General features: G+C 39.5%; 1 protein-coding gene across 4 annotated transcripts in view; it reads right to left on the reverse strand.

Annotated features, from left to right (window-relative positions):
* Positions 1 to 21,114, reverse strand: part of col5a1 (procollagen, type V, alpha 1) — a 78,675-nt gene that overhangs the window by 55,576 nt on the left and 1,985 nt on the right. For all 4 annotated transcript variants that reach the window (XM_061060792.1, XM_061060794.1, XM_061060793.1 and 1 more), the window contains exon 2: positions 5,692 to 5,859. In XM_061060792.1, coding sequence (XP_060916775.1) covers positions 5,692 to 5,859 — 168 coding nt within the window. The remainder of the gene's footprint in view (positions 1 to 5,691; positions 5,860 to 21,114) is intronic.

Here is a 21,114-nt window from a genome sequence, read left to right on the forward strand (position 1 = left end):
CCAGACGACAGGAAAAGAGAGGCAGGGCTTGTGGCTGCAGTGGTTTTGTAGCACCTCGTGCAGCCATTAAAACCCCCTTTTTCTCTGCCATGATCTTCAGAATAATAGATGGAAAATGCTAGACTGGAGTGACTTTGGTTGAGGCAGCCAATCAGAAGCTGTGTAGAAAAAGACGCCTCAAAGAGAATACGTCGGAAACCTGAGGTTAGGAAGAGATAGCGGAAAAGAGAAGACGAATAAAAAGAGAGAATAGATCGGAAGCTCCAAAGCAGATTCTGCTATTGACCCCTATTTAATTTATTCTACACACTTTCACCGGGTTCCCGTCTGGGAGCGTCTGTTTGCCTTCTTTCCTTGTCCTCCTGCCTTCTTCTACGATTCCTTCATTAACGCCAGGCATCAAATCTCATCATGTGGAGAGCACATGCCTTGGCAGCGTGCTCCCACAGGAATTCAGCTTGGCATCGTATGAGAAGCATCGCTTTAATTGACAGATGCTTCAAAAAGAAGGTGTGAGGTGGATAACAGAAGAGAAAGAGTATACGGGGAAAAAAAGCATAGAAAGTCTTACATGGAAGAGTTTTAGTGGCAGATGACTATTAGCTTTATAAATCAAGTGTTGTGATGCCACGTAAAGGATGGGAAGGGATACCAAAGGATAGAACTAGTCGAAAGAACGTTTGTCATTACTTCCGGTTGCGTGTCTGTCACAGAGACAATGACTCAGCGCTGGCTCAGGACAAGCTGTGTGTGTGGAGGTCACAGGTCAGCTGTGGGGTAAAACGGACACCATGGCACAGGAGGGGGTGGGGGGTTGAAATGGCTAATTTTAAAAATTCAAGGTACTCCTGTTGGAACCAGGATAAAATTGTCCCTGGAGTTAGGTAGTACTTACACAGTTAGGGTTCTCATTCATGAGTTTGTGTTCATGCAGTGCAGCCACATGTTCCCTGAGGACCAAAGTGCCTTCAATAAGAGGAGGAAAGATCAAAATCGAGGATGGGAGTAGAAATAGTTCAGATGAGTTCTCCCTTCTGTCTCTTCCTCCTCAGGACCTCGCAGCAAAGTAGGAACGGGGGTTGTTCAAGAAAAAAAAGCTCAGGTTTCTCTGGAATGCGTCTTTCAAACCCTGACTTCAGGCCACCAGATGAGAGATACCCCACTCCTCATTTTGAGTGCGTAAGAGCATGGTGGGAATGGAAAGGCTTTTGGTGCCAGAAGTCCTGCGAGTTGCCATCAGTCTGACTAAAAATAAAGTCTGGGAGACATCTCAACAAGCCAATCAACCCAACAATTTCCTTAAGATTAAATAACCATTTTCAGTCGCCTGTCATTTGGAAAAGAGTGATTTACTGGCTTGTAGTTTTGATCTTTGACTTTCCTGTGTGAGATCTGACTGCAGCATTAGAGCAGATAGTGGTTTACACCAGGTCTTCAATTTCACCCTATTGGCATTCTACATATACGCCTCATTTTTTTATTTAAAGACTCTCCCTGAGGAATGCCAAAAAAAAGTCAGGGAGGAGCAGGAGTTATGCCAGCACTTTGGCAGATCATCTCTCCACCTGTCAGTATGCATACAAGCAGGTAAATGGAGTAGAAAGTCTTGTAATTGGTCATTCAGTCATCACCCCATCCAAATCCCTCCTATAGATGAGGCAGGCAGCATTCCAGTGGGATTGCACATTGCGCCACAGATAACAAGTGTACCTGTACCTGTTGGAGTGCAAAGCATGGACAAAGAGACCAACCGCAAAAGAGAGGAAGATCATCTATCTTCATTTCTTTCTTTATGTGTCCTTTGTGCAGGTTAGTGACCCTGAATGTACTTGTGTCAAGGTTCAAAGCCCCAAAAAAAACAAGTTCATTAGAACAGTCAGAGTCCCTTTTTTGTATCCAAATGTAGAGATAAAGAGCTACATTTAATTATATGACTTTTGAAGGGATTTTGTATAAAGAAATATAAACAGGAGATCTTTTTTGATGCCTCAGAACTCATTACTCCAGCTTCTGGTAATGACCTCACCATCCATTTATTGAGGCCAAAGATGACATGATATTAAGGTGATAAATTGCATCGGAGACATCGGAAAAAAAACGACTGATGTTAGTTTCTGTATCAACTATGATGATGAAAAAAATCATGTTGAATTTGATAATTACAATCCTTTTTTTCATGATTGTTTTTGTATTCTTTCAGAAAAATACTTTCAGGTTTTACTGTATTTCTTTGTATTTGCATCCATACAATCTCTTTATTCACTATAGTTATAAGCCTCAAATAGCGTCGGTCTCTGCATCAAACTACATGATAATTTGCATGTGCAAAATGGCTATTTCTAAACTATTAAAAGAAGTAAAAGTGCCTCATGTATTTTAAAATAATGTCTTTCCTGGTCTATTTTTATTGCTATCCCCAGCCTTTTAATCATTTTAGATGCATCTTCTCTCGGGTTGGGATTTGCTGGGCAACTCATGATTTGATATGATACACATATCCACAATATTTTCTAATACTGTATGATACAATACGAAACAAAACGAAACAATATGACACAATACAATATGTAACGATACCTAAACAAAATTAAAGATACCATCGGATATGATACGATATGTAACGATACGATACGATACGATACCTAATGATACAATATGTAACGATACGATACCTAACAATATGATACAATATGTAACGATACGATACCTAACGATATGATACAATATGTAACGATACAATACCTAACGATACAATATGATATGATACAGTATGTAACGATGCGATACGAGACCCAATACTTAACCCTTGATAGTGGTTATATCATTAACAGCCATTCTGTGATAATTGATGTATTGCAAGAAAATCTTGCAATGATACACCCCGATATCTGATTTACTAAAAAAAATACTACATGCCCCTTATAAACGCAGGGATAATCTATTTATTCACAGCAATTTAGTCTCCCCTCTCATCATGCCTAATCCTTTAGCTCCTTTTCCCCACTGTCCAGAATTATCTCGCTGTCAACATCTTATTATCATTTTATCCTGCTGTCAACTCCCTCTTTGGCCAAATAAACTTCTGTTTATGTTTTATTCATTTCATCAGAGCCACCGTGAGGAGTCATGAAGTAGTGATGCAGTGAATCCAATTTGGAAATCTGTTTGAAGCACTGTATTTTTTTCTAATTAAAAAATCAATATTAGGCACCAGCTCTTCGATAATTATATCACACGTCAGGATGATAATATATTGCTGTATCGATCCATTTCCCTCCGCTAATCTGATCTATTGCTGCCTGTACCTCAGCACCAATGTATTTAAGTGTTCTCCTTCAGTGCGTTCGCCAAAGATTTAAAAAGTAAAGCGACATAAATGATTATGAGGACCATGATGATGTCAGCTTAGGGCCATCATTGACTGGACAGTGTCATCTAGCCACAATAGTCCAGACCACAAGTATGGATGCCTAGTAACAGCTTACCCAATCATGTGACAATGTAAGAGAAACGTTATTAACTTGTTGTTATGCCAAAAATTGTTGTTCTGCATCATTGAGAAAAACTTAAGACGCAGTAAAGACGATATTTCTCACATTTTGAATCTGCATATGTGCAATGATAGACGCTTTCTGTCACAGATTAGTCAGGATATAGAGATGACATACACAGACTACTGAGACATGGGAAGTGTTTGGTACAAGTTAAATGAGGGCAGACAGCTTTAGTGCCCTGTTCCTTCACTTCTCATTCACTTAATAAAAGGTACCTCTGTGTGCAGCGCAGTCTCAAATGAATCATCCCTTCCACATGTTTGCCTAATGATTGCATGTCTGCACACGCTCTTTTCCAACACATCATCACAGACTGTCTGTGGTTACAGGGTCACGGGTTTTCTCAATCCGAGCTTCTGCGGTTTTTATTACAACAATTACAGTCATAATAAAAGAAGACATTTGTATGCCTTTGTTTGTACGCCTATCTGTAGCATTGTGTTAGCTTTGAGAGACTGGATGCTGTGCTGGTAATTTAGGCAAAGTGTACCTCCAGGCTCTGTGCCAGAGTCATAACTCAGCAGAAAAGTTAGTTAAACTAGGAAAAAAAAAAGTGTTGGCCAGAATGAGCTCACAAGTTTAGCTGCCATGTGGAATATATGAGCTGTACATTGTGTTAGTGTCGAGACGAGAGAGCGACCACATCACAGACGCCTCGACTGGTTTGTAAGGCCTTCAAGCCACAGACGGCCAGTTACTCTGTTTGCACCTAAAGACTGTGTGGTGCCTGCTATGAACTCCTCCAAGCTGGTTTGTTTTATGTGGACTGTTATTTTGGATGATACAGAGTTGGTGTGTAATTACAGCATGCGTATCTAAACAGAGACTCATAAGGGCTCTGCTGTCACAGAGCTTCAAAGTAAAGAGCATTTGTTTGATTGGAGAGCATGATAGGGCATGCAGGCTGACTTTAAGCCCCAAAGAAGAGCCATGACATGGATCAAAGGTCCACTAAGGCCAATGCAACGCCTCAGACGACCATGAATGGGGCTGTCATCCAATCCAAGCTTTGTAGGGGATTTACTCACAGAAAGGGTTACTAGTTCTCCCTGTTTTATGCTTCTAAACCACATCCATGCATGCTCTTCATCTTTCTTTCTTTTCTTTTTTTGAAGCTGCAGGACTCCAATCACAGTAATTTCAGAAATAGGTCATCTGGGGTCACAGAAATATGGTGTCGAGATTTTCTACTGTAAAACAACAAAAGAAAAAGAGTGCAGAAAAGGGAGCATGTCTCACCACAGACAGAAGAAACACAAAGAGAAAACACTGCAGGGCAGCAGAGGAATCATAGAGGGAAAGATTATGGCGCTAGAGGGAAAAGAAAGAAAGAGAAGGAGGGAGGAAAGATTGCCGGGAGAGAAGGGGAGGAGAGGGAGGGAAGTGCTACTGCAGCGCAGCATAGAGCATAGCGCAGAAACCCAAAGCCACGTCAGCACAATAGAACAAGGCAGAAGTGGAACCCCAGACTTCCCTCCCCTCTAAAACCCCTATTTTCACAGATTTTCCATGGGCTGGCTCCTCCTACAGCATCAAATATTACAGGGCTAGAACTCTCATGCATCTGATGGTTTTGAAGCCGCATTAGATAGGAGCCTTCTTTTTCTTTATTGTTTGATGTGTGAGTCGCAACATTTTACATTTGCACAAGGGGAGCTGCAAGGAGACAGTATGTTTTAGGAACAAGATAAACAAGTTTACAGGGGCTTTGAGGATGAAACAGCAGGCGTACCCTTCCTGAAATCTAATAAACCAAAGATAGAGCTGACATACATAATCAAGTTACAGGAGCCAATAAAAGTTCCACCTCCAGGGAAAGAAAAGGAGCAGGCCAGGTGGGAACAAATACAAATTGCTTTCCAGCTATGTTTAAATGTTGTAATGCTACAGTTTACAGCAATGTGGGGTGAAAAGTCAAAGAGAAGACCAGATGGCAGAAACAGAGGCAACATGTAAGAAAAGTTGAATACGGTGAAGAAGAATCTGCTGAGGTAAAACTAAAGTGTTATGTTGGAAAATGAAGGTGGTTCTAATTTCCATCAGTGCTTTGTTTGATGTCAAGGAAGAAAAAGTGAGTGCTTCAACAAAGAAGAAGACATGATGGTATTTGTTTGTCTGTGTCGAGTCAGATACTCACCTGGGTACAGCTGTTTGGTGGGGGCGCTGAGCTGGGCGTCTTTGGATACTCTGTAAGCCACATCGGGTCCTTGTGTTGACCGCCTATGTGAGCACAAACCCGTCGTTTTTGTAACACCCTCGGGTAAACTGTGAAAATCTAAAATCTTCAAGAGGTCTGATGGTTCCGCTATGGAGAGGGAAAAGAGACAAAAGAAGAAGAACAAAAGGATGTCAGGGTTGAAATTCCTTTCAAATTTAAACTCCAAAGTACAAATCTTCCAATCCCTATAACAAACGGTTTGTACAATGCATTTATAGATATAACATCCTAGAATTTATGCTCATCAAATAAACTGAAATTATGGCCCATTTTCAAACCATTGCCTTCATTTTCTGTCTTCTGCTGACTCAGAGGGTCTAGTTACTCAGCAGGAGATTTGGCTGTTGTGGTTCAGAGAAGATTTCAGTTTTCCATTTAGACGCTAAACAGAGATGTGCCCATTTATAGATCACCATGATCATGGGTTCCCGCTGCAACAAAATCCATCCTTCCATCCATCTCCCTGCAACGCTAAATCCACAGCACCCTCCCTTTTTTTGCCACAACCGTGCAATTAGAACACTTTAAGGCCGGCCGTCCCCGGCTGAGACCGGGCCACCGCAGAAGAACACTGGGTCAGAACAATGTGACATGGGGTTTGACCCTGGACCGCACCCCACGCATGCCAAAACCACCCAGGACAAACAGCTGTTCGTGCAGCCAGATGCTCTCACAACAAGCTTTACAATGACAACCATTAGCATCTAGCCTCGTCCCAGCACAGGAATGGACTGAAAAGGACACTGGATTACGTCTATAGGGACAGGGACAGGGTGTTTAGAGGCGGACCAACACTAAAACAAGGAAGCAGGCTAAGCAAAAGGAATTTATGGCACAGGAGTTTAAGAAATAAAACAAGACAAAAGCAAAAATGCTGTGGTATTCTGCTGCTGGATGCTTTTTTTTTGTTATGTGAATGTGGAGTGTCAAAGGAAACTGACACACAGGTACAGCAGTCCTAGTATCAGGCTACAAAGACCACACACGGCGTCCAGGAGTTTAAAAAAAAAAAAAAAAAGAAGTCAATTGCTCCATCCATCTGAGAGTGAAAGGGAGGCTGGGAAAGGTGGAGAGCGGAATGGGCCAAGCAAGAGTGTTTGTACATTCCGTGTTACTGTGCAACAACCTCCAGCTGGATGTCATTACGCATGACTCACGTGCTGCAAAGATCAATTAGAAGAAAAAAAAACGAGACATTCTTCAACAAAGGTTTCCATTTATGAGGGCTTTGGCCGCGCAATATACGTCTACAGCTGTAAAGTGAATGTGGAAAAAAAAAAACGTCCTCCTCATAAGCTTAATGTGAGTCTGATTGCATGTTGCTATCTTATTATCAACCCCCAAAAAATGAGGTTTCCAGGTTTCTCAAAGTCATGAAGTTCATAAAACCATGTGTCTAACAAACACAAAACATCAGAGATCACAGGACAGACAATGACTCAAGGATATGGGAACTTGTTTCCATTACTGAACAAAATCAAAAGCTCAACACACTTTTTAAAGATTGTACCCGTTTATACACTCAAATACACACACAAGAGGCTGAAGGAAAACAGTATTCCAGCTAAAAAAGGGAAGATTTAAATCTAATTAGTCAAGAAGACTCTGGTTGGATTCACATTTTACTGCTGAAGCATCTCTGCACTTAATCTTTTAAGGTAGCTGAAAACTTTATCTTTATTTTCTATTCACAGGATTATTAGTATGCGAGTGAATTAAACAACCTCACCAGAACACGTACCTTGAGATTTTAATGTCCCAAACCCCTAATGACCAGCAGTAACCTCTTTGGGACTGCTGGTCAAGCTGCCGTTCATTTTTACTTCAGCTTCAGTCCTGATCCAGTAATACTGTTATTAATACAGTGTTGAGATTTTAAGCAGTACAAAATGAAGTCAATGCAGCAGCTGGTGTCTATGGCAATCTTTGATAAATGTGCATTATAAAGGTAAAACATGACACTCATGTTTACTCGAGTTTAGCGTGCCTCTGAAGTACATGAAGCAACAAGAAGTAAAAGCTGAACCGTCAAATCAGGTTTGACAGTGGCACAGTCAATACAAAAATAATTGCTCATAACAGTCTAGACAAAGTCTGAGCCCGACGGTTTGAATCAAAATTGTCGGTTCAGAGTCTGACAAATTTGGTTGTCTTCTCTAGTTCAATCTCTCCCCCCAAACCTTCCCACTCTTCCTATCTCAGAGGAAGTCTGTCTAATCTAATCCCAGGCACTGAAGTCATATTCAAATCTTAAGGCGTGAGGATAATATTGCTGGAGGCAACACGCTAGGCAGATGCAAATACACATCAAAATAGTTAATATGAGCGAAATATTTAGATAAGCACTGGACCTATGTGTTTAAAGAAAAACCTTGTCCAGCGTTTACTCATGTCAAAGAGATCACAACAACCATATATGTGAGAGCGCATACCACAGGACGACAGAGTATAGGCAGGTGGAGGGTCTAAAAAAATTGACGGTTCTGTCTGTCATCAACCCATAATGAAGAGACAGACAAAAACTCACTCACCAGGCAGAAGTTATCCATCAATCACCATCATGACAGAGGCTCATTTAATGAGCTTGTCTCTGAATGCTCTGGGACAGTGTTCGAATATGTCAGGATGTCAAGTGATGGGAAATGAAAAATGTACATTATCTATTACACTGGCTGCTTTGAAACTGAGGCCTGAATGCAGGTTTTGGAGATTGTATAACTAGAACAAGTAAGTAGACAATAAGTGGCAACATCCACTATTCAGCTCTGAAAATATTCATAATCAGAAAAGAAATGTGCTTTGTCTTTTGCAGCAAAAAAGTGTCAAATTTGTCATTTTCAAGGGGCAAACTGGTAATTGAATATATTTGTATATCGCTGGCTCAGAGAGACAGTGCAACTATTAGAAACTGCAAAAGTATTTTAGAAAAGTACATCCATGAATTTCCCAATAATGCCATAAATCATTAGGAAAATAAAAGCAAGCACAATCTCTCACTTCAGTATTACAGTCTCATTTTTCAAACAAACTACTACAAAGAACATCTCCCTCGACACAGTTAAAAACATCACTCAGACTGACACAGTAAGCTACAGTTTCTCAGCCAAGAATACAAGAGGAGTAGGTGACACATACACTGGCACAAAAAGCATATTTTTTTTATTAAATACCATTTTAACAAGGACCTTGGTGACCAAAAGCAAAGCTTACACTTGTTGCCCTTTACCCAGACAGCCACAAATGGTCCCTATAAAAAAGCCACAACCCTCTGCTATGATACTACAGTCACTGGCTGCCAATATCCAACAGCACAGTATCCTTTAGGAGGTAGATTAATTGATCTGATGTTTGCAATGAGAGAAGTCCGTACAAGGCATGGAAGTAGCCTCACTGTGGTAGGCCTACAGTGAAACACAGCAACCTCTGAGCTTACAGGTCAGATTAACCCCACGCTGCAGTATAAAAATCTGCTAATGGTCTGTCGATCACATTTATGTCTGTGACTCTCAGACTGTTAAAACAGCTGTATCCTCCCTTTTCCATCTCCTCTTTCCTTATATGGAAACAACTTTGCATAAGTCTCACAGTTCGAGAGACGGTATTAGATAAGATGCCACTACAATCAGTTGCATTTTATTGTCTACTGGTACAGAAAGTTATTCACAAAACTGTGAATGGGGTAATTTGAAAAGTAGACAGTCTAAATCCTATGTGCAAACTATTTCAATTTATCAAGCAATCGGCGATAAATGATTCAAATACATTCCTCCGGACAACAGACTCACCATCATAACAATATGGCTGCCATAATGAATATAGGCTAACTGAAGCTGGCTCACAACACGTGAAATAAGTCAGTATGAAGAGCATCCAGTTGATGCCAACCACATCACAACTCCTTCTGTGGAGTAGACTGTTTTTCAGCTGACTCACACAAACAAAAAGTAATCACTATATTTACAGCAACCATTGTTCTCATCACGCTCTTTGTAGTTAGCGCATATGTGAATACTGCTGTGTGCTAGGACGTTAGCTGGTTTCCGAAATGTGCAAAATGCAATCACTCCACTGCTTGAAAGACTTATCCCCAACTAACAATACTATGGATATTGAAAACCTGGCGGGGCATTGGGTTATACTACAAGTAAAAACAGCAAATATAAGCTAACATTAGACAGCAGCTCCTGTTAGCATCCATCTGCTTCCAAGCTAGGGTTACATATAGCTTAGAGGTAGAAGTCACTAGCAAACATTACCATTAGCTCTGAAATTGTTAACAATCATATTACCAAACAGTAGGGTCAGCATTCAGCCACTTTTTTCCTCCGACTGCCATACTAGCTAGTAAGTGGCTGAATGCTAACCTCTAAGTCCATTTACCAGTTGCCATTTACCGTACAGCTTACAGACATTTTGAGCTTCACATCCTGACAGTGAGATCATAGAAAACAGGCTTCTGTATGAATATGGTCAACTGTCATCGGGGTGCCCAGGCTCAATTCATACTTGTTACCACTCTTTCCATCAAAGTGTTATTCAAACGTTCCACTCTCACATTTCCATTTTCTAATTTCCTTTTCCTCCAGCAAAATCTGTTCTATCAGCTTTTTCATGGATGTTTTTAGATCCCCTGAATGATCTAAAAGCGGCCACAGGGCCTCTGCAGGGTCACCTGGAGGTGAGCCAGGTTTAGAGGGCCAATTAGCAGCTTACAGGAAAAGAGCAGGAAGGTGAAAGGACATCATAATATATCTCTGTGCAGACACAAGGTGGAAAATAAAAACCCTACCGAAATCTATTCGGACATTAGTAAATGTATTTTCCAATAAGATGGATGAGAAAAACAAGAAATCAACAGCTGAGTCATTTTTCTCTGTTAAATAGTTAGACAAGCACAAACATTATCGAGTCCAGTTCCTCGCTCTTACACACCTTCATTCATGGATTTCTGTCACCAGCAGTCGACCTCGCGGCGGAAACTGTCCTGACCACATCCTAAGCCGCAGGTATGCCTCTCAGTCCCAACTTGTTAAGGTGAGATGTTTACCCACTTAGCGTGGCAGACCCCTCGAGAGACCAACACCTCTTACCCTAGTTGCTAAAAATACTTTTTTTCCTTCCGACCACAGCTCCTCACATCCAAGAGGCAGGTACACAGAAACTGTTTATACCACACGGCCTGGTGTACATTTGCTCTTTGCAAGTCTGCCTTCACTCTTCTGATGTTTGAAATAGCCTACTTTTGCAAAACACATAAAAGCATTGCTGTAAAACACAAAGTATCATTTAAGCCTTGACGCTCTTGAGAAGCTTTTTATGTATAAATTAAAACAGATTCTTTCCTTTGCATCTCATGTTATCCTCACAATGCCTCCATAACCACACTGTGGCACTATTCCAGATGTTTATAACCCTTGGATCAGCCAAAGGGCTTTTGCTATCAACAAGTACATGCATTTACATCAATATGAGTCAGTGCAACCAAGGACATACAGTAAATGTTCATAGGATAGCGCTGGGCTACTCCTTAAGTGTAAATGTGGTTGACAACTCTTAGATGGATGAGCATAGACTATCTACTTCTAATCCCACAGTTACATCTCCCCATGCCATGTGCACAGCCACAACTGGTACTTATAATCTCTACATGAGCAATTAAAGGGCTCTCTCTTTGATGTAATGTGCTATAAGAGGAGCTTGTTTTCTGTCTTTTATAGGTTTGTTTGTCAGACATGGGCTGGATGAGGTTTCAGTGTAGTAAAGCATAATGAATTCATAAAAGTATACCACTTATATGTGAATGATTTAAAGTGTGTGGTCAAACTGAAAACATCACAGCAGACTGCGAGTAAGATTTGTGTTTTTTGTGTACAGAGATCTTCTGCTCCATATGCACTACTCTTTACATCTTTCCTCTCTTTCGCTGAACAGTAGCTCGAGCTCCAGACTTATAATCCTGCTCTCGGCTCAGTGCCAAGACTGTGGTGTATCCCCTTCCCCTGACTTATCCATCCACTCTTGATTTCCACGGATGCACACATACATACACACATTCTGAAACAACACTTATAGCGTCTCCAGACGGCACCATTTGGTTTGACAGGAGGAGGGGTGCCGGACCAGTGAATTAGGACTTTTTCATGGGGGGGGGGATTAACATTCTTCACTCTTTCCCTGCCCCCCATCCCCCTCCTCCTTCTCAAACCCCTCCTGAAGTGAGGCCTGATTCTCCAGGCACATGCTTGACCTGGCGCTGAGGACAAGAAGTAATTAGCAGCCATAGAGAGGACCCCGCAACTCTTGGAAACCAGCACAGCCGAAAACAAGGATGCCCAATGAGAGACTTCCCCCTCCTAGAGCGCATCACAGACAGGGAGGGTTTAAGAGTCTTTGCTTTTTTTGTTGTTTCACCTCATGCTGTTATAAAACTTTAACTGAAACCACCTGTCGAGAAGCCAACTGTTGTACACCATTTTTAAAAGAAGTAGTAAGACATTCTTTACTTTCAAGTGGAACTCATAAGCATAGAATAACTTTTGTTAAATTCAGTTTATTTAAGGGGCTTGCAGCTGGCATAATCACTACCTCATGCTCATCACTAGCTCATTTTTTTCCCAACTTCAATTGGAAGTACTTTGTGACTTATGTTTCTCTGGATGTACAACAGTTACTCTTCATTTTAGCATTATTGTTATCCAATATATGCCAGTTGCCGCGACAGCAGATGTCTAAAGTTTGAAAGACCTGTTTTTCAGTGTAAAAAATATCAGGAAAGGAAAGAAGGAAATTTCTAATTTGAGGATATAAGATACCTGAAAGGGATCTTACCAATAAGACTCTCTTATAAGATTTATTTTTCTCTCTCAAAGCTTTTACCTCACATTACTCCTTCAAAATACTAAGACACACTTCCTGCAACATTGACCGTAAAGTTGCTGCTTCTGGCTTTCATGTGACCAGACCTGGAAATCATACTGCAGGCATTACGTGTGCTACATTGAACCCATTACACACACTGCATGGACATCCTGTGAGAGACAACACACAGAGCAGAGAAGCAACCCATGAGTAAACTAATAACCATCACAAAGTTGAACGGGATGTCCGTAAGCCAACTAGATAGCAAGCAATCACACACACACACACACACCAACATAGGCCTACAGCCTAGCTTAGTTTAACCAACACATTTCTTGATATTCACTGCTCAAACTAAGCTCAAACTAATGTTTTTCAGGTACATATTTTTACATATTGAAGACAACAGTTTGAATTCTGCATAAATGTCAATGTGACAAAGGACTTCACATGTTTTATTCTACTACTGAAATGAAACAGTGTATACCAGGGTTTGTCTGACATGAAGAAATATATCAGAATAAAACTGACATTTGAATGATATACAGCAAAACGTTTTGTTTTTTTTAAACTAATTTAGCCAATAATCAATCAGTGTTGCTTGAGCTCCTCTGATTCAATGAGAGGAGATGGCTTTAAATAATGGCACATTAAAAACCTGAGTTAATACATGATAATAATCTGATCTTTCAATATACACATGTTGGTTTGGCTGCCAATGAGCCTCCTTTTGTCTAGTATGACTAGTAGTTTATGGTGGCTAATGTAAGCTAACATTAGCTAACTTTAAAATACATAGTTGATGTAACTGACACTAATGAGTCAATCAATTCACTTCATGACAAGTTTCTCTTTTAGCTTTCTTATTACCACTTGTTGCCATCATACCTCAAGTGTAATTCATCAAAAGTGTAAAGCCAAAATAATAGCATTAGCAATAGCAATTATGTTGTCAGCTGCTTTGTTTTGAGTAAAGATCAAGTTTGGATGCCAGCCAGATGAAAGTATGCGACTATGACGGGTAAGAACTGAGGCAACTGAGGACAGTGTTTTGTAAATGAACTCATAAGCCGGTATCACTTCAGTTTCTTTTTTTATCAATCACCTTAAGTCCAGACATTAAAGGACACTGACCCAGTGACCTGAACCCAGAGCTGCATGTGAATGGGAACTTTTTAATTGTTTCTACACCTAGTGCTTTAATTCCCATGGTCATAATTGAATTCATTGAGAAGTTTATCATGGAAAAAGATTTACAACCACTTCTGATTATGAAATGACAAACAGCCTATAGCTGTTATATATGCAAAGACAGAATGCGCAGAGAGCACCAACGAATGAGCTGACCCACAGACAAAAACACAGACCTGTAAGACGATCCAAAATTCTTTCAGAAGTTTTTCAGACCAGAGCTTCTCCTGTGTACTCTGGAGGCTCAGTGCTTCAGCCTTTAGACTCTTATTGCTTTAACAGGGGGAATACCAGATGGTTTACTTCACTGTCTCCCCGCTGCAGCTCACAGCAGTGCAGATAAATCACCGCCTGCCGTCCACCACAAAGATGGAAAAACTGAGTCAAGATTCCACGGTGCACCTCTGAATGATCATTTTACAGCAAGAAAACATGTGAAGGCCGTCGTCGTTTTAAAGCTTCTCATCTCCTTTCCTAATTCCAAACTCCTTTTCAATTTGCACCTCTCTTAAGTTTTACATCCAAACCCCTATTAGCAACTTTATGCCCCTCTGTCTGTTTTGAGTTTGTCCTGATTCATATCCTTTTCCCTCACACTTTTGATGGCTTACTGCAGAGAAATTTATGATAGTGTAGACCCTGCAGCACTGACATTACAGAGCCATTTCCTCGCTAGCCGTCCTCACAGAAAGCCATTATCCAGCACCAACACACTGACACAAAACAATGAAACTGGATCTATTAAATATAAAATCCTGCATGCTAATGAAGCTCTTCCCCTTAGCTCAGGATTGCAGCACAAGTAAAACTGGCACACTTCACTGAGACACTTTGGCCTCTTGTCGAATGATGGGAATCAATCCAAATATGAAATGTTTGCTAACAAAGGCTGAGTTTCATCATCATAAGTGACCTCAATGACCCATAAACATTTTGAAGTCATATTAACACCAATATGCAGCAGCAGAGGAAGTAAATTAATACAAAGCTTTGAAAGGATCTTTAAAAATATTTAAGATGCAACTCAATTTTTTAAAAATGAAATCCGGTGATGATTGGAGACTAATAACGACAACTGGAGAAAAGAAAGTTAATGCACGTAATACATTAAAAACTGTTCAACATGATGATGAAAAAAAAAAGCTATATGGAGGCGGGGAAAGAGTGATAACGTACACTTTAAGTAATTTCAGCCTGGAGCAGGAAAAGCTCCCCAATCTGTAGTGCCAAATAAAGTACCTGAGTTGCAGTGATAGTCAAGTCAACTTTCAATCTATCTCCTTTTGACACTTCAACCAGAGTCATACATGAACAACACTACCCCTGACCAGGCACTACTGTGAGAGGATAAACTGACCTGAGGCGTCACCTGAGCCATCAACTTCTAATCGTCAAAACGAATTACTCGAAACATTTTGTTTTGTAACATGATAAAAACATGAAATGTCGTTTCAGATAGGGTTAAAACAAACATTCATCAAACAGAACTCCCTGTCAAACGCGGTTATTTTGGTTTAAATGATGCACTATATTCCCATTTCAGTGCATGCATCTTGGTTAACATATAAAACTGGTATTTGTTCATATTCCTTGTTGATCGTACCTGGTTTTATCTTTGTTTACGCTGCTGCTGAGTTTTTTGTGAAAAAATAAAAATCCACAGTTTGAGGCAGGCTTTTATTCTGAAAAAGGAAATGGAAGGAGCCATCTACTTGTGCTAGAGTAGGGGAACTTTGGATTAAAATACTTTATTAAAAACTGAATTTAGTATGAACTATTACTGGTAGTTTTATTTGTGGAAAGCTATATTTTATGATGGGTTTAATTTTTACGTTTTAATTTTAATGAAATTAGCCAACTTCCCCCTCTTGTATTTAAATGGGCCAGCCCAAGGGTTTAAAAAGCCCTCTTTAACATTTGTGCTGATTTGGTCAGAAAAAACTGAGCTGCATGTTTGTTTGTGACCCTCGATCTAAGTAACAGGCCCAGATTTATTTTCTTATGTTTCTTACTCTGTTTCTTAAGAGTTTTAAATATTTGCTACTTTGTCTTTTCTCCAGATGTTGCTAAATAAAGCCCTAATAATGTATCCCTCCCATTGCTGCTACATCCCACACTTGACATCACTACTAACACTGTAAGTATGTTTCAACAGAATTATTTCATGTTGACTTAGTTTTACAAATATCGTTTCATACAACAACAAAAAAAGATTACTGTCTGTCTAGATTTTCTTTTTGCAACAATAGCATTTTGGCTAAGGTTAGCCAGAGAGCATGAATTAGCTTTCATGCTAGTACAGTTAACTTGTTGTGTTTGCGCTTCAATTCACTGCTTTTCACACTCAATATGAAACCAACAACAACAACAGCCTTTCACTTAACTTAAGCTAATCCTGTGAGTGCATAAATGTAACCATTATAAAGGTTTGTCATAATTAAAATTCCATTCTCCGTAAACATTTAAGTGGTAAGTTCAGTGTGGTTTTAGCAAACATGATAACAATCTAAATTGAAACTATTTCTCATATTAGTACAAAACCCATATGGCATTACAAGTCTGAGAACATTAAGTTATGGTTGAAAATATTAACCATATATACTGTATATCATACAGGTGACCGTGTTATTTAAACATGTATCTCTGCTGGTATGAAAAGTTTTCATAGCTCCTCTCCTTCAGCTTGCTTTAGCACAGACTAGTGTTTGCGGTCAAACTCTAGCTGGGTCCCTTGTTGCAACAAAACCAAACTAATAAAGCCTAAGGCTTAATTACATAACACTGCTTAATAAGCAAAGACTTTTCTTAATTTGATGCCGCCTTTCCATTCCAGCTCTCTCTAATTAAATCACATATTAAAGTAAAAATAGAAATCATCAGACGACTATGAAGTTTCTGCATTGACCAGAACCCATTGTATTTCCCCCTCGTAGGGAAGAAATGCTTACACTCAGTTTTCTCCTGCCCAGGCTGTGGCTAAGCTCTGGCAGGGGAAGGGGGAATGGGGTTGGAAAGGATGAGTCATACATTGCTTTCCATGCTCAATGATTATAATACCCCATTACAGAGAAAAGCACTGTTTCCCAGCTGAAGTGAATTCTCGGCTTGTGAGCCTGGACCAGACTTAACTGTTTCACTCTGCCGTGCACTACATGCTGCAGAAAGCATACTGTTAGATTCAAATAACAGAGCGTGAGCTGCATCAATTTTGACATCACTGATGTGTCTGTGTTTACATTGCTTCATTCAATGCCTCTATTGTGTTCCTTTTGTCTTTTAGGGGAGCACATTCAGAGCACATTCAGACCCTTCTGTGTGTTCTCTGCTTGAGAAATGACTGATCTTTGTCTGTTTGCTTTTAGCAAAAACTTGCTTCTAACTTTAAAGGCAACCGTTTGGCTTCGAGTCAAGCATGCTGTGTAATTAGTACAGAGCATAATTTAAGCAGCACCAATTATTTGACCCTTGATTAGTCTGGAAATAGACAATATACTGCTTTGAATATGGCAAATAAAGCCCTAATTGTGCTGCACAAAGGCTCTACTAAACCCTAACACGGGTCAAAAACTTGTCCTGCATATTTTGTTTTATCTTCCATGTTGTTATCAGGGCATTAGAGCTGATTTACAGACTCCTTTCCACAAAGCCTGCATTTACAGGGCCGAAGTGGCACATGCACTTGCAGGGTCACTGCCTCTCTCCACAGTCCAACTAACTCAGATTCTTTCCTCTGCGCCACAGCAATGGGCACACACAAGAAGCCATTTTTTCTCACCGCCACTTATCTGATTGAGTTGGACATGACCTCAGGATTGTCACTTATAGGTGAGTGAGAAACAACCCACTCAGAACCCTGCAAAAACCTTGTTACATGTCTGACATAAAGTCAATTTCTAATTGGAGCATGTGATGTCACTGTGTCTTGTTTTATTTTTTATTTGAACAAGCTGTGTTTGAACTAACAGGCCAAATTGAAAAGTATGAAACTTTGCCCTTTTTTTCAGTCATATGAATGGGTATTTATTACATAGACTCTACATGAAAGTGTCCTAAAACTGCATTATTTATAATGGCCAGCAGGGGGAGACGGCTGCTTCAAAAATGAGTGTGATCGTGTGGAACCAGATGCCGAAATGAACCGACTTCTTAGTTAAATTATTAATCAAGTAAAATGTTTCCTGATACTTTTGTAGTCTCACTGTGTAGTTTTGAGCATTCTTTAATACAACATGATCTTTAATTTTGTTTTTGAGTATAAGCTTAGGTGAAAAAATACGGCCAAAATTGCAAACTTAAGGCTGCTAAAGAGGGTTTTTTTTATGCTTTATGGTGATATTGACATAAGCCCTTGTTTCATTGCATTTCAATGCTAACACTGGTTTCAATCAGATTCACAAAACCTGACTTTAGACGTTTTTCAAATTCAAAATGTTCAATATGAATTCCTTTAGAGGCGTTGTTGTCCAGATATAAAGAGGTTGTGAATAAAAAAACAGCTGCCGACCAGCTGTATCCGACCTTTAACCCTGTCATAAAGTTGGCTTGCTTAAACAAAAAGAACCTTTTAATGACCCTGGATGTGTAGGCTATGTGCAAACCTAGCTGAAACACTGCTATTGTTTGAACAAACTCAGCTTTACGGCTGCAGATGTTATCCGATGTAGGAGTCTTCTCTAAAAAACCAGCGCAGAATGGTGTATTTTCTTTTAAAAAATGCAATAGTTCTTTTTTTTTTTATGGTCCCCTGTTCCACCACGAATGGGAAGAAAACATCTGGAAGACATTTTTTCTGGCTTTTTGGAGGCCCTAGCAGACAGCACAATGGAACTTATCGATTCCAGATGTGAAGGTCCTCAGTAAAACAGCAAAGGCCTTCTTCTGTTTATCCCCTTAAAATGTACATGAGGATAAAACAAATATCATACCCTTAAATATGGCCTAATTCCCGTATCATGACATTGTTTTCTAATACCTTAGCATATCCGCAGGTCCTTTTAACATTGTCTTCTTTTGCTTCTTTGGCCAAAATCTGTCCCTGTTTTCTTTTTAAAAGGTATCCAAAGAATGTTATTTCAGTATTTCTGATGACCTATTAAGTACTCCGCCAAAGTAGGTTCTGGTCCTGTGTGGATGTTTGTAACCGACTTAGACCATCTTAAAACTTCTGGTTGATTAATGATAACAAACCACAGTGATAAGAGTCAAAACAGATATTCTTAGACCTGTGAAAAGATTCCACTGATTGAGAAAATTCAGTAGAAAAAGCAACTCAGCAGAATCTCAAGAGGAACCATTAGGGGTAGATGGGTGTTAAGTTACAATTAGACTCATATAATTGAGTCACACGTCTATAAATACAACTAGCAAGACTCTCAAATTAAAAAATCTTCTTGTGTTTTTTTTTTTTTTTTAAATTCTGCATCTAAAGCTATTAATTGTAAGAGAATGCAAAGGAGAAATGAGTGCAAAATGTGTCAAATATTGAACTCAATTCTCCTAAAATGCTGATGCATTATATAAAAAATACACACCTTTTTTAACTCCTTAACCTCCAGGAGTCAGTGGGAGTTTGAATGAAACAAGGAGGAGTGAAACAGCAAGAATTCCTTTCTTCAGGCAGTGAAACTGTAAACCTAATAGCAGCGGCAATCCCAAAGTCCCGACCTTCACCCTTGACCACTGACCCCTCTTCTCATTCTTAACCTCCGTGTCTTATAAGCCTTCTGTTGTTACCATGAGTTTAAAGTATACTTCCCTCATTAATGCCAGGGCAATATGACCTCCCTTAAGAACCATGGCAAATGACTTCACTCAGTCTGTCTAATAAAGCTTGACTTACACACAGTGTGCTGATCCGACATGACCCAAGGCGTTTGTCATGACTTCTTATAGTTTCTATAGTGTGAAGGAAAAAGAATCAAATGTATAGACTTTGAAAAATATGCAGCAATGCCCTAGACATATTTGCTCAGAATACTAATAGTTTAATTATATTCCATGTCATTATAAAAATGGTATTTCAGGCTGACATGTTAGCTGTTTAGCAAGCTAACAAGTAAGGATGTGCTCGACTGGAGAACTAAACAATAAAACAACATCATCCTCCCTAGTTAGCACCAAAAACGTGTTTGATAAATTATTAATATTTTCATGAAAACAGTTTGGTTTAGAGACTGCCATTTTACTGTTTTTTCACTCTCGCCGTATCAACTTCGTGTCAAGCCAAAGCAAACAGACTAAAGTTAGCTAGCTGGTTAGCACAATGGACAAATTAGCAAGCTAAATTTGTCAGCCGGTATCGGACTAATATGGGCATTTTCACGGATGATGCCATTTTGGCTAAATTTAAATAATTTCCTATAAAAAAAACCAACATGTAATACTTAAGACTATAGATTGGCTGATCAATAAAATGTTGTCATCACATAGTTTTTCCAGCAGAGGGTGCTCCAAGGTTTGCATGACTCTCAGCACTGTCTGCAGCACATGTACAGTAGCAGAGTATCACAGCTGATCTGACTGTCTACTCTACAATGTATATTCATTTTACATATTCAAAGATATTTGATCAAGAGGGTCCTAAACATACCTATTGTGCTAATTCTGTGCCCAATAAAAAGGTCAATTTCTATTTACAGCTTAAAGAATAATTATATGGGCAGCCATATTTGTAGTCAGTTATTGCAACAAGTTCAGCGGGGGCTGTTGCAGATTTTGCCTCATTAGCATACTATTCATAATACCTCCAATCTTGCTACAACCCATACATTCAATGATTGAAACTGACTGCTTTTACATGCAGTTTTTTATTACAGTTATCACACCACTTTTTATTTCAATTTCAGTGTGATATAAAAGTCAGACAATGTAATATAGCATTTGGCTATTTTAATATGAAGTATAAACGTGTGTCATATCAATTTTTCACAAGTACAGAATGGAAACAAAATAAACTGAGGATTTTGGAGGAATTAACATTTTACTCAAAATAATTCTAAAGCTTGCATTTTCATGCAGGCATATTGAGCATTAAGTTGGCATGTCCCAGAGAAGCAGTGGGCAGGCCCATGCAAGTTCTCAGGTGAATATTGGCCTACATCCAGCTCCTCCCTGAGGCTAAGAGGTCATCTGGTTTGGGTCAAGATGATCCTTTTACTGCTGTCAAACTGCCTAAATATCTGGAACTACAACGTTTTTCTATAAAGTTAAGAGAAAGATACAGAATATTTTAATATTCTACCATAATCAAACATTCCAATGAATATTAATGAAAAAACTCAATTAAATCAACAC

The sequence above is a fragment of the Labrus mixtus genome, chromosome 17 (assembly GCF_963584025.1).
Source record: "Labrus mixtus chromosome 17, fLabMix1.1, whole genome shotgun sequence".
NCBI classification, from domain to species: domain Eukaryota; kingdom Metazoa; phylum Chordata; class Actinopteri; order Labriformes; family Labridae; genus Labrus; species Labrus mixtus.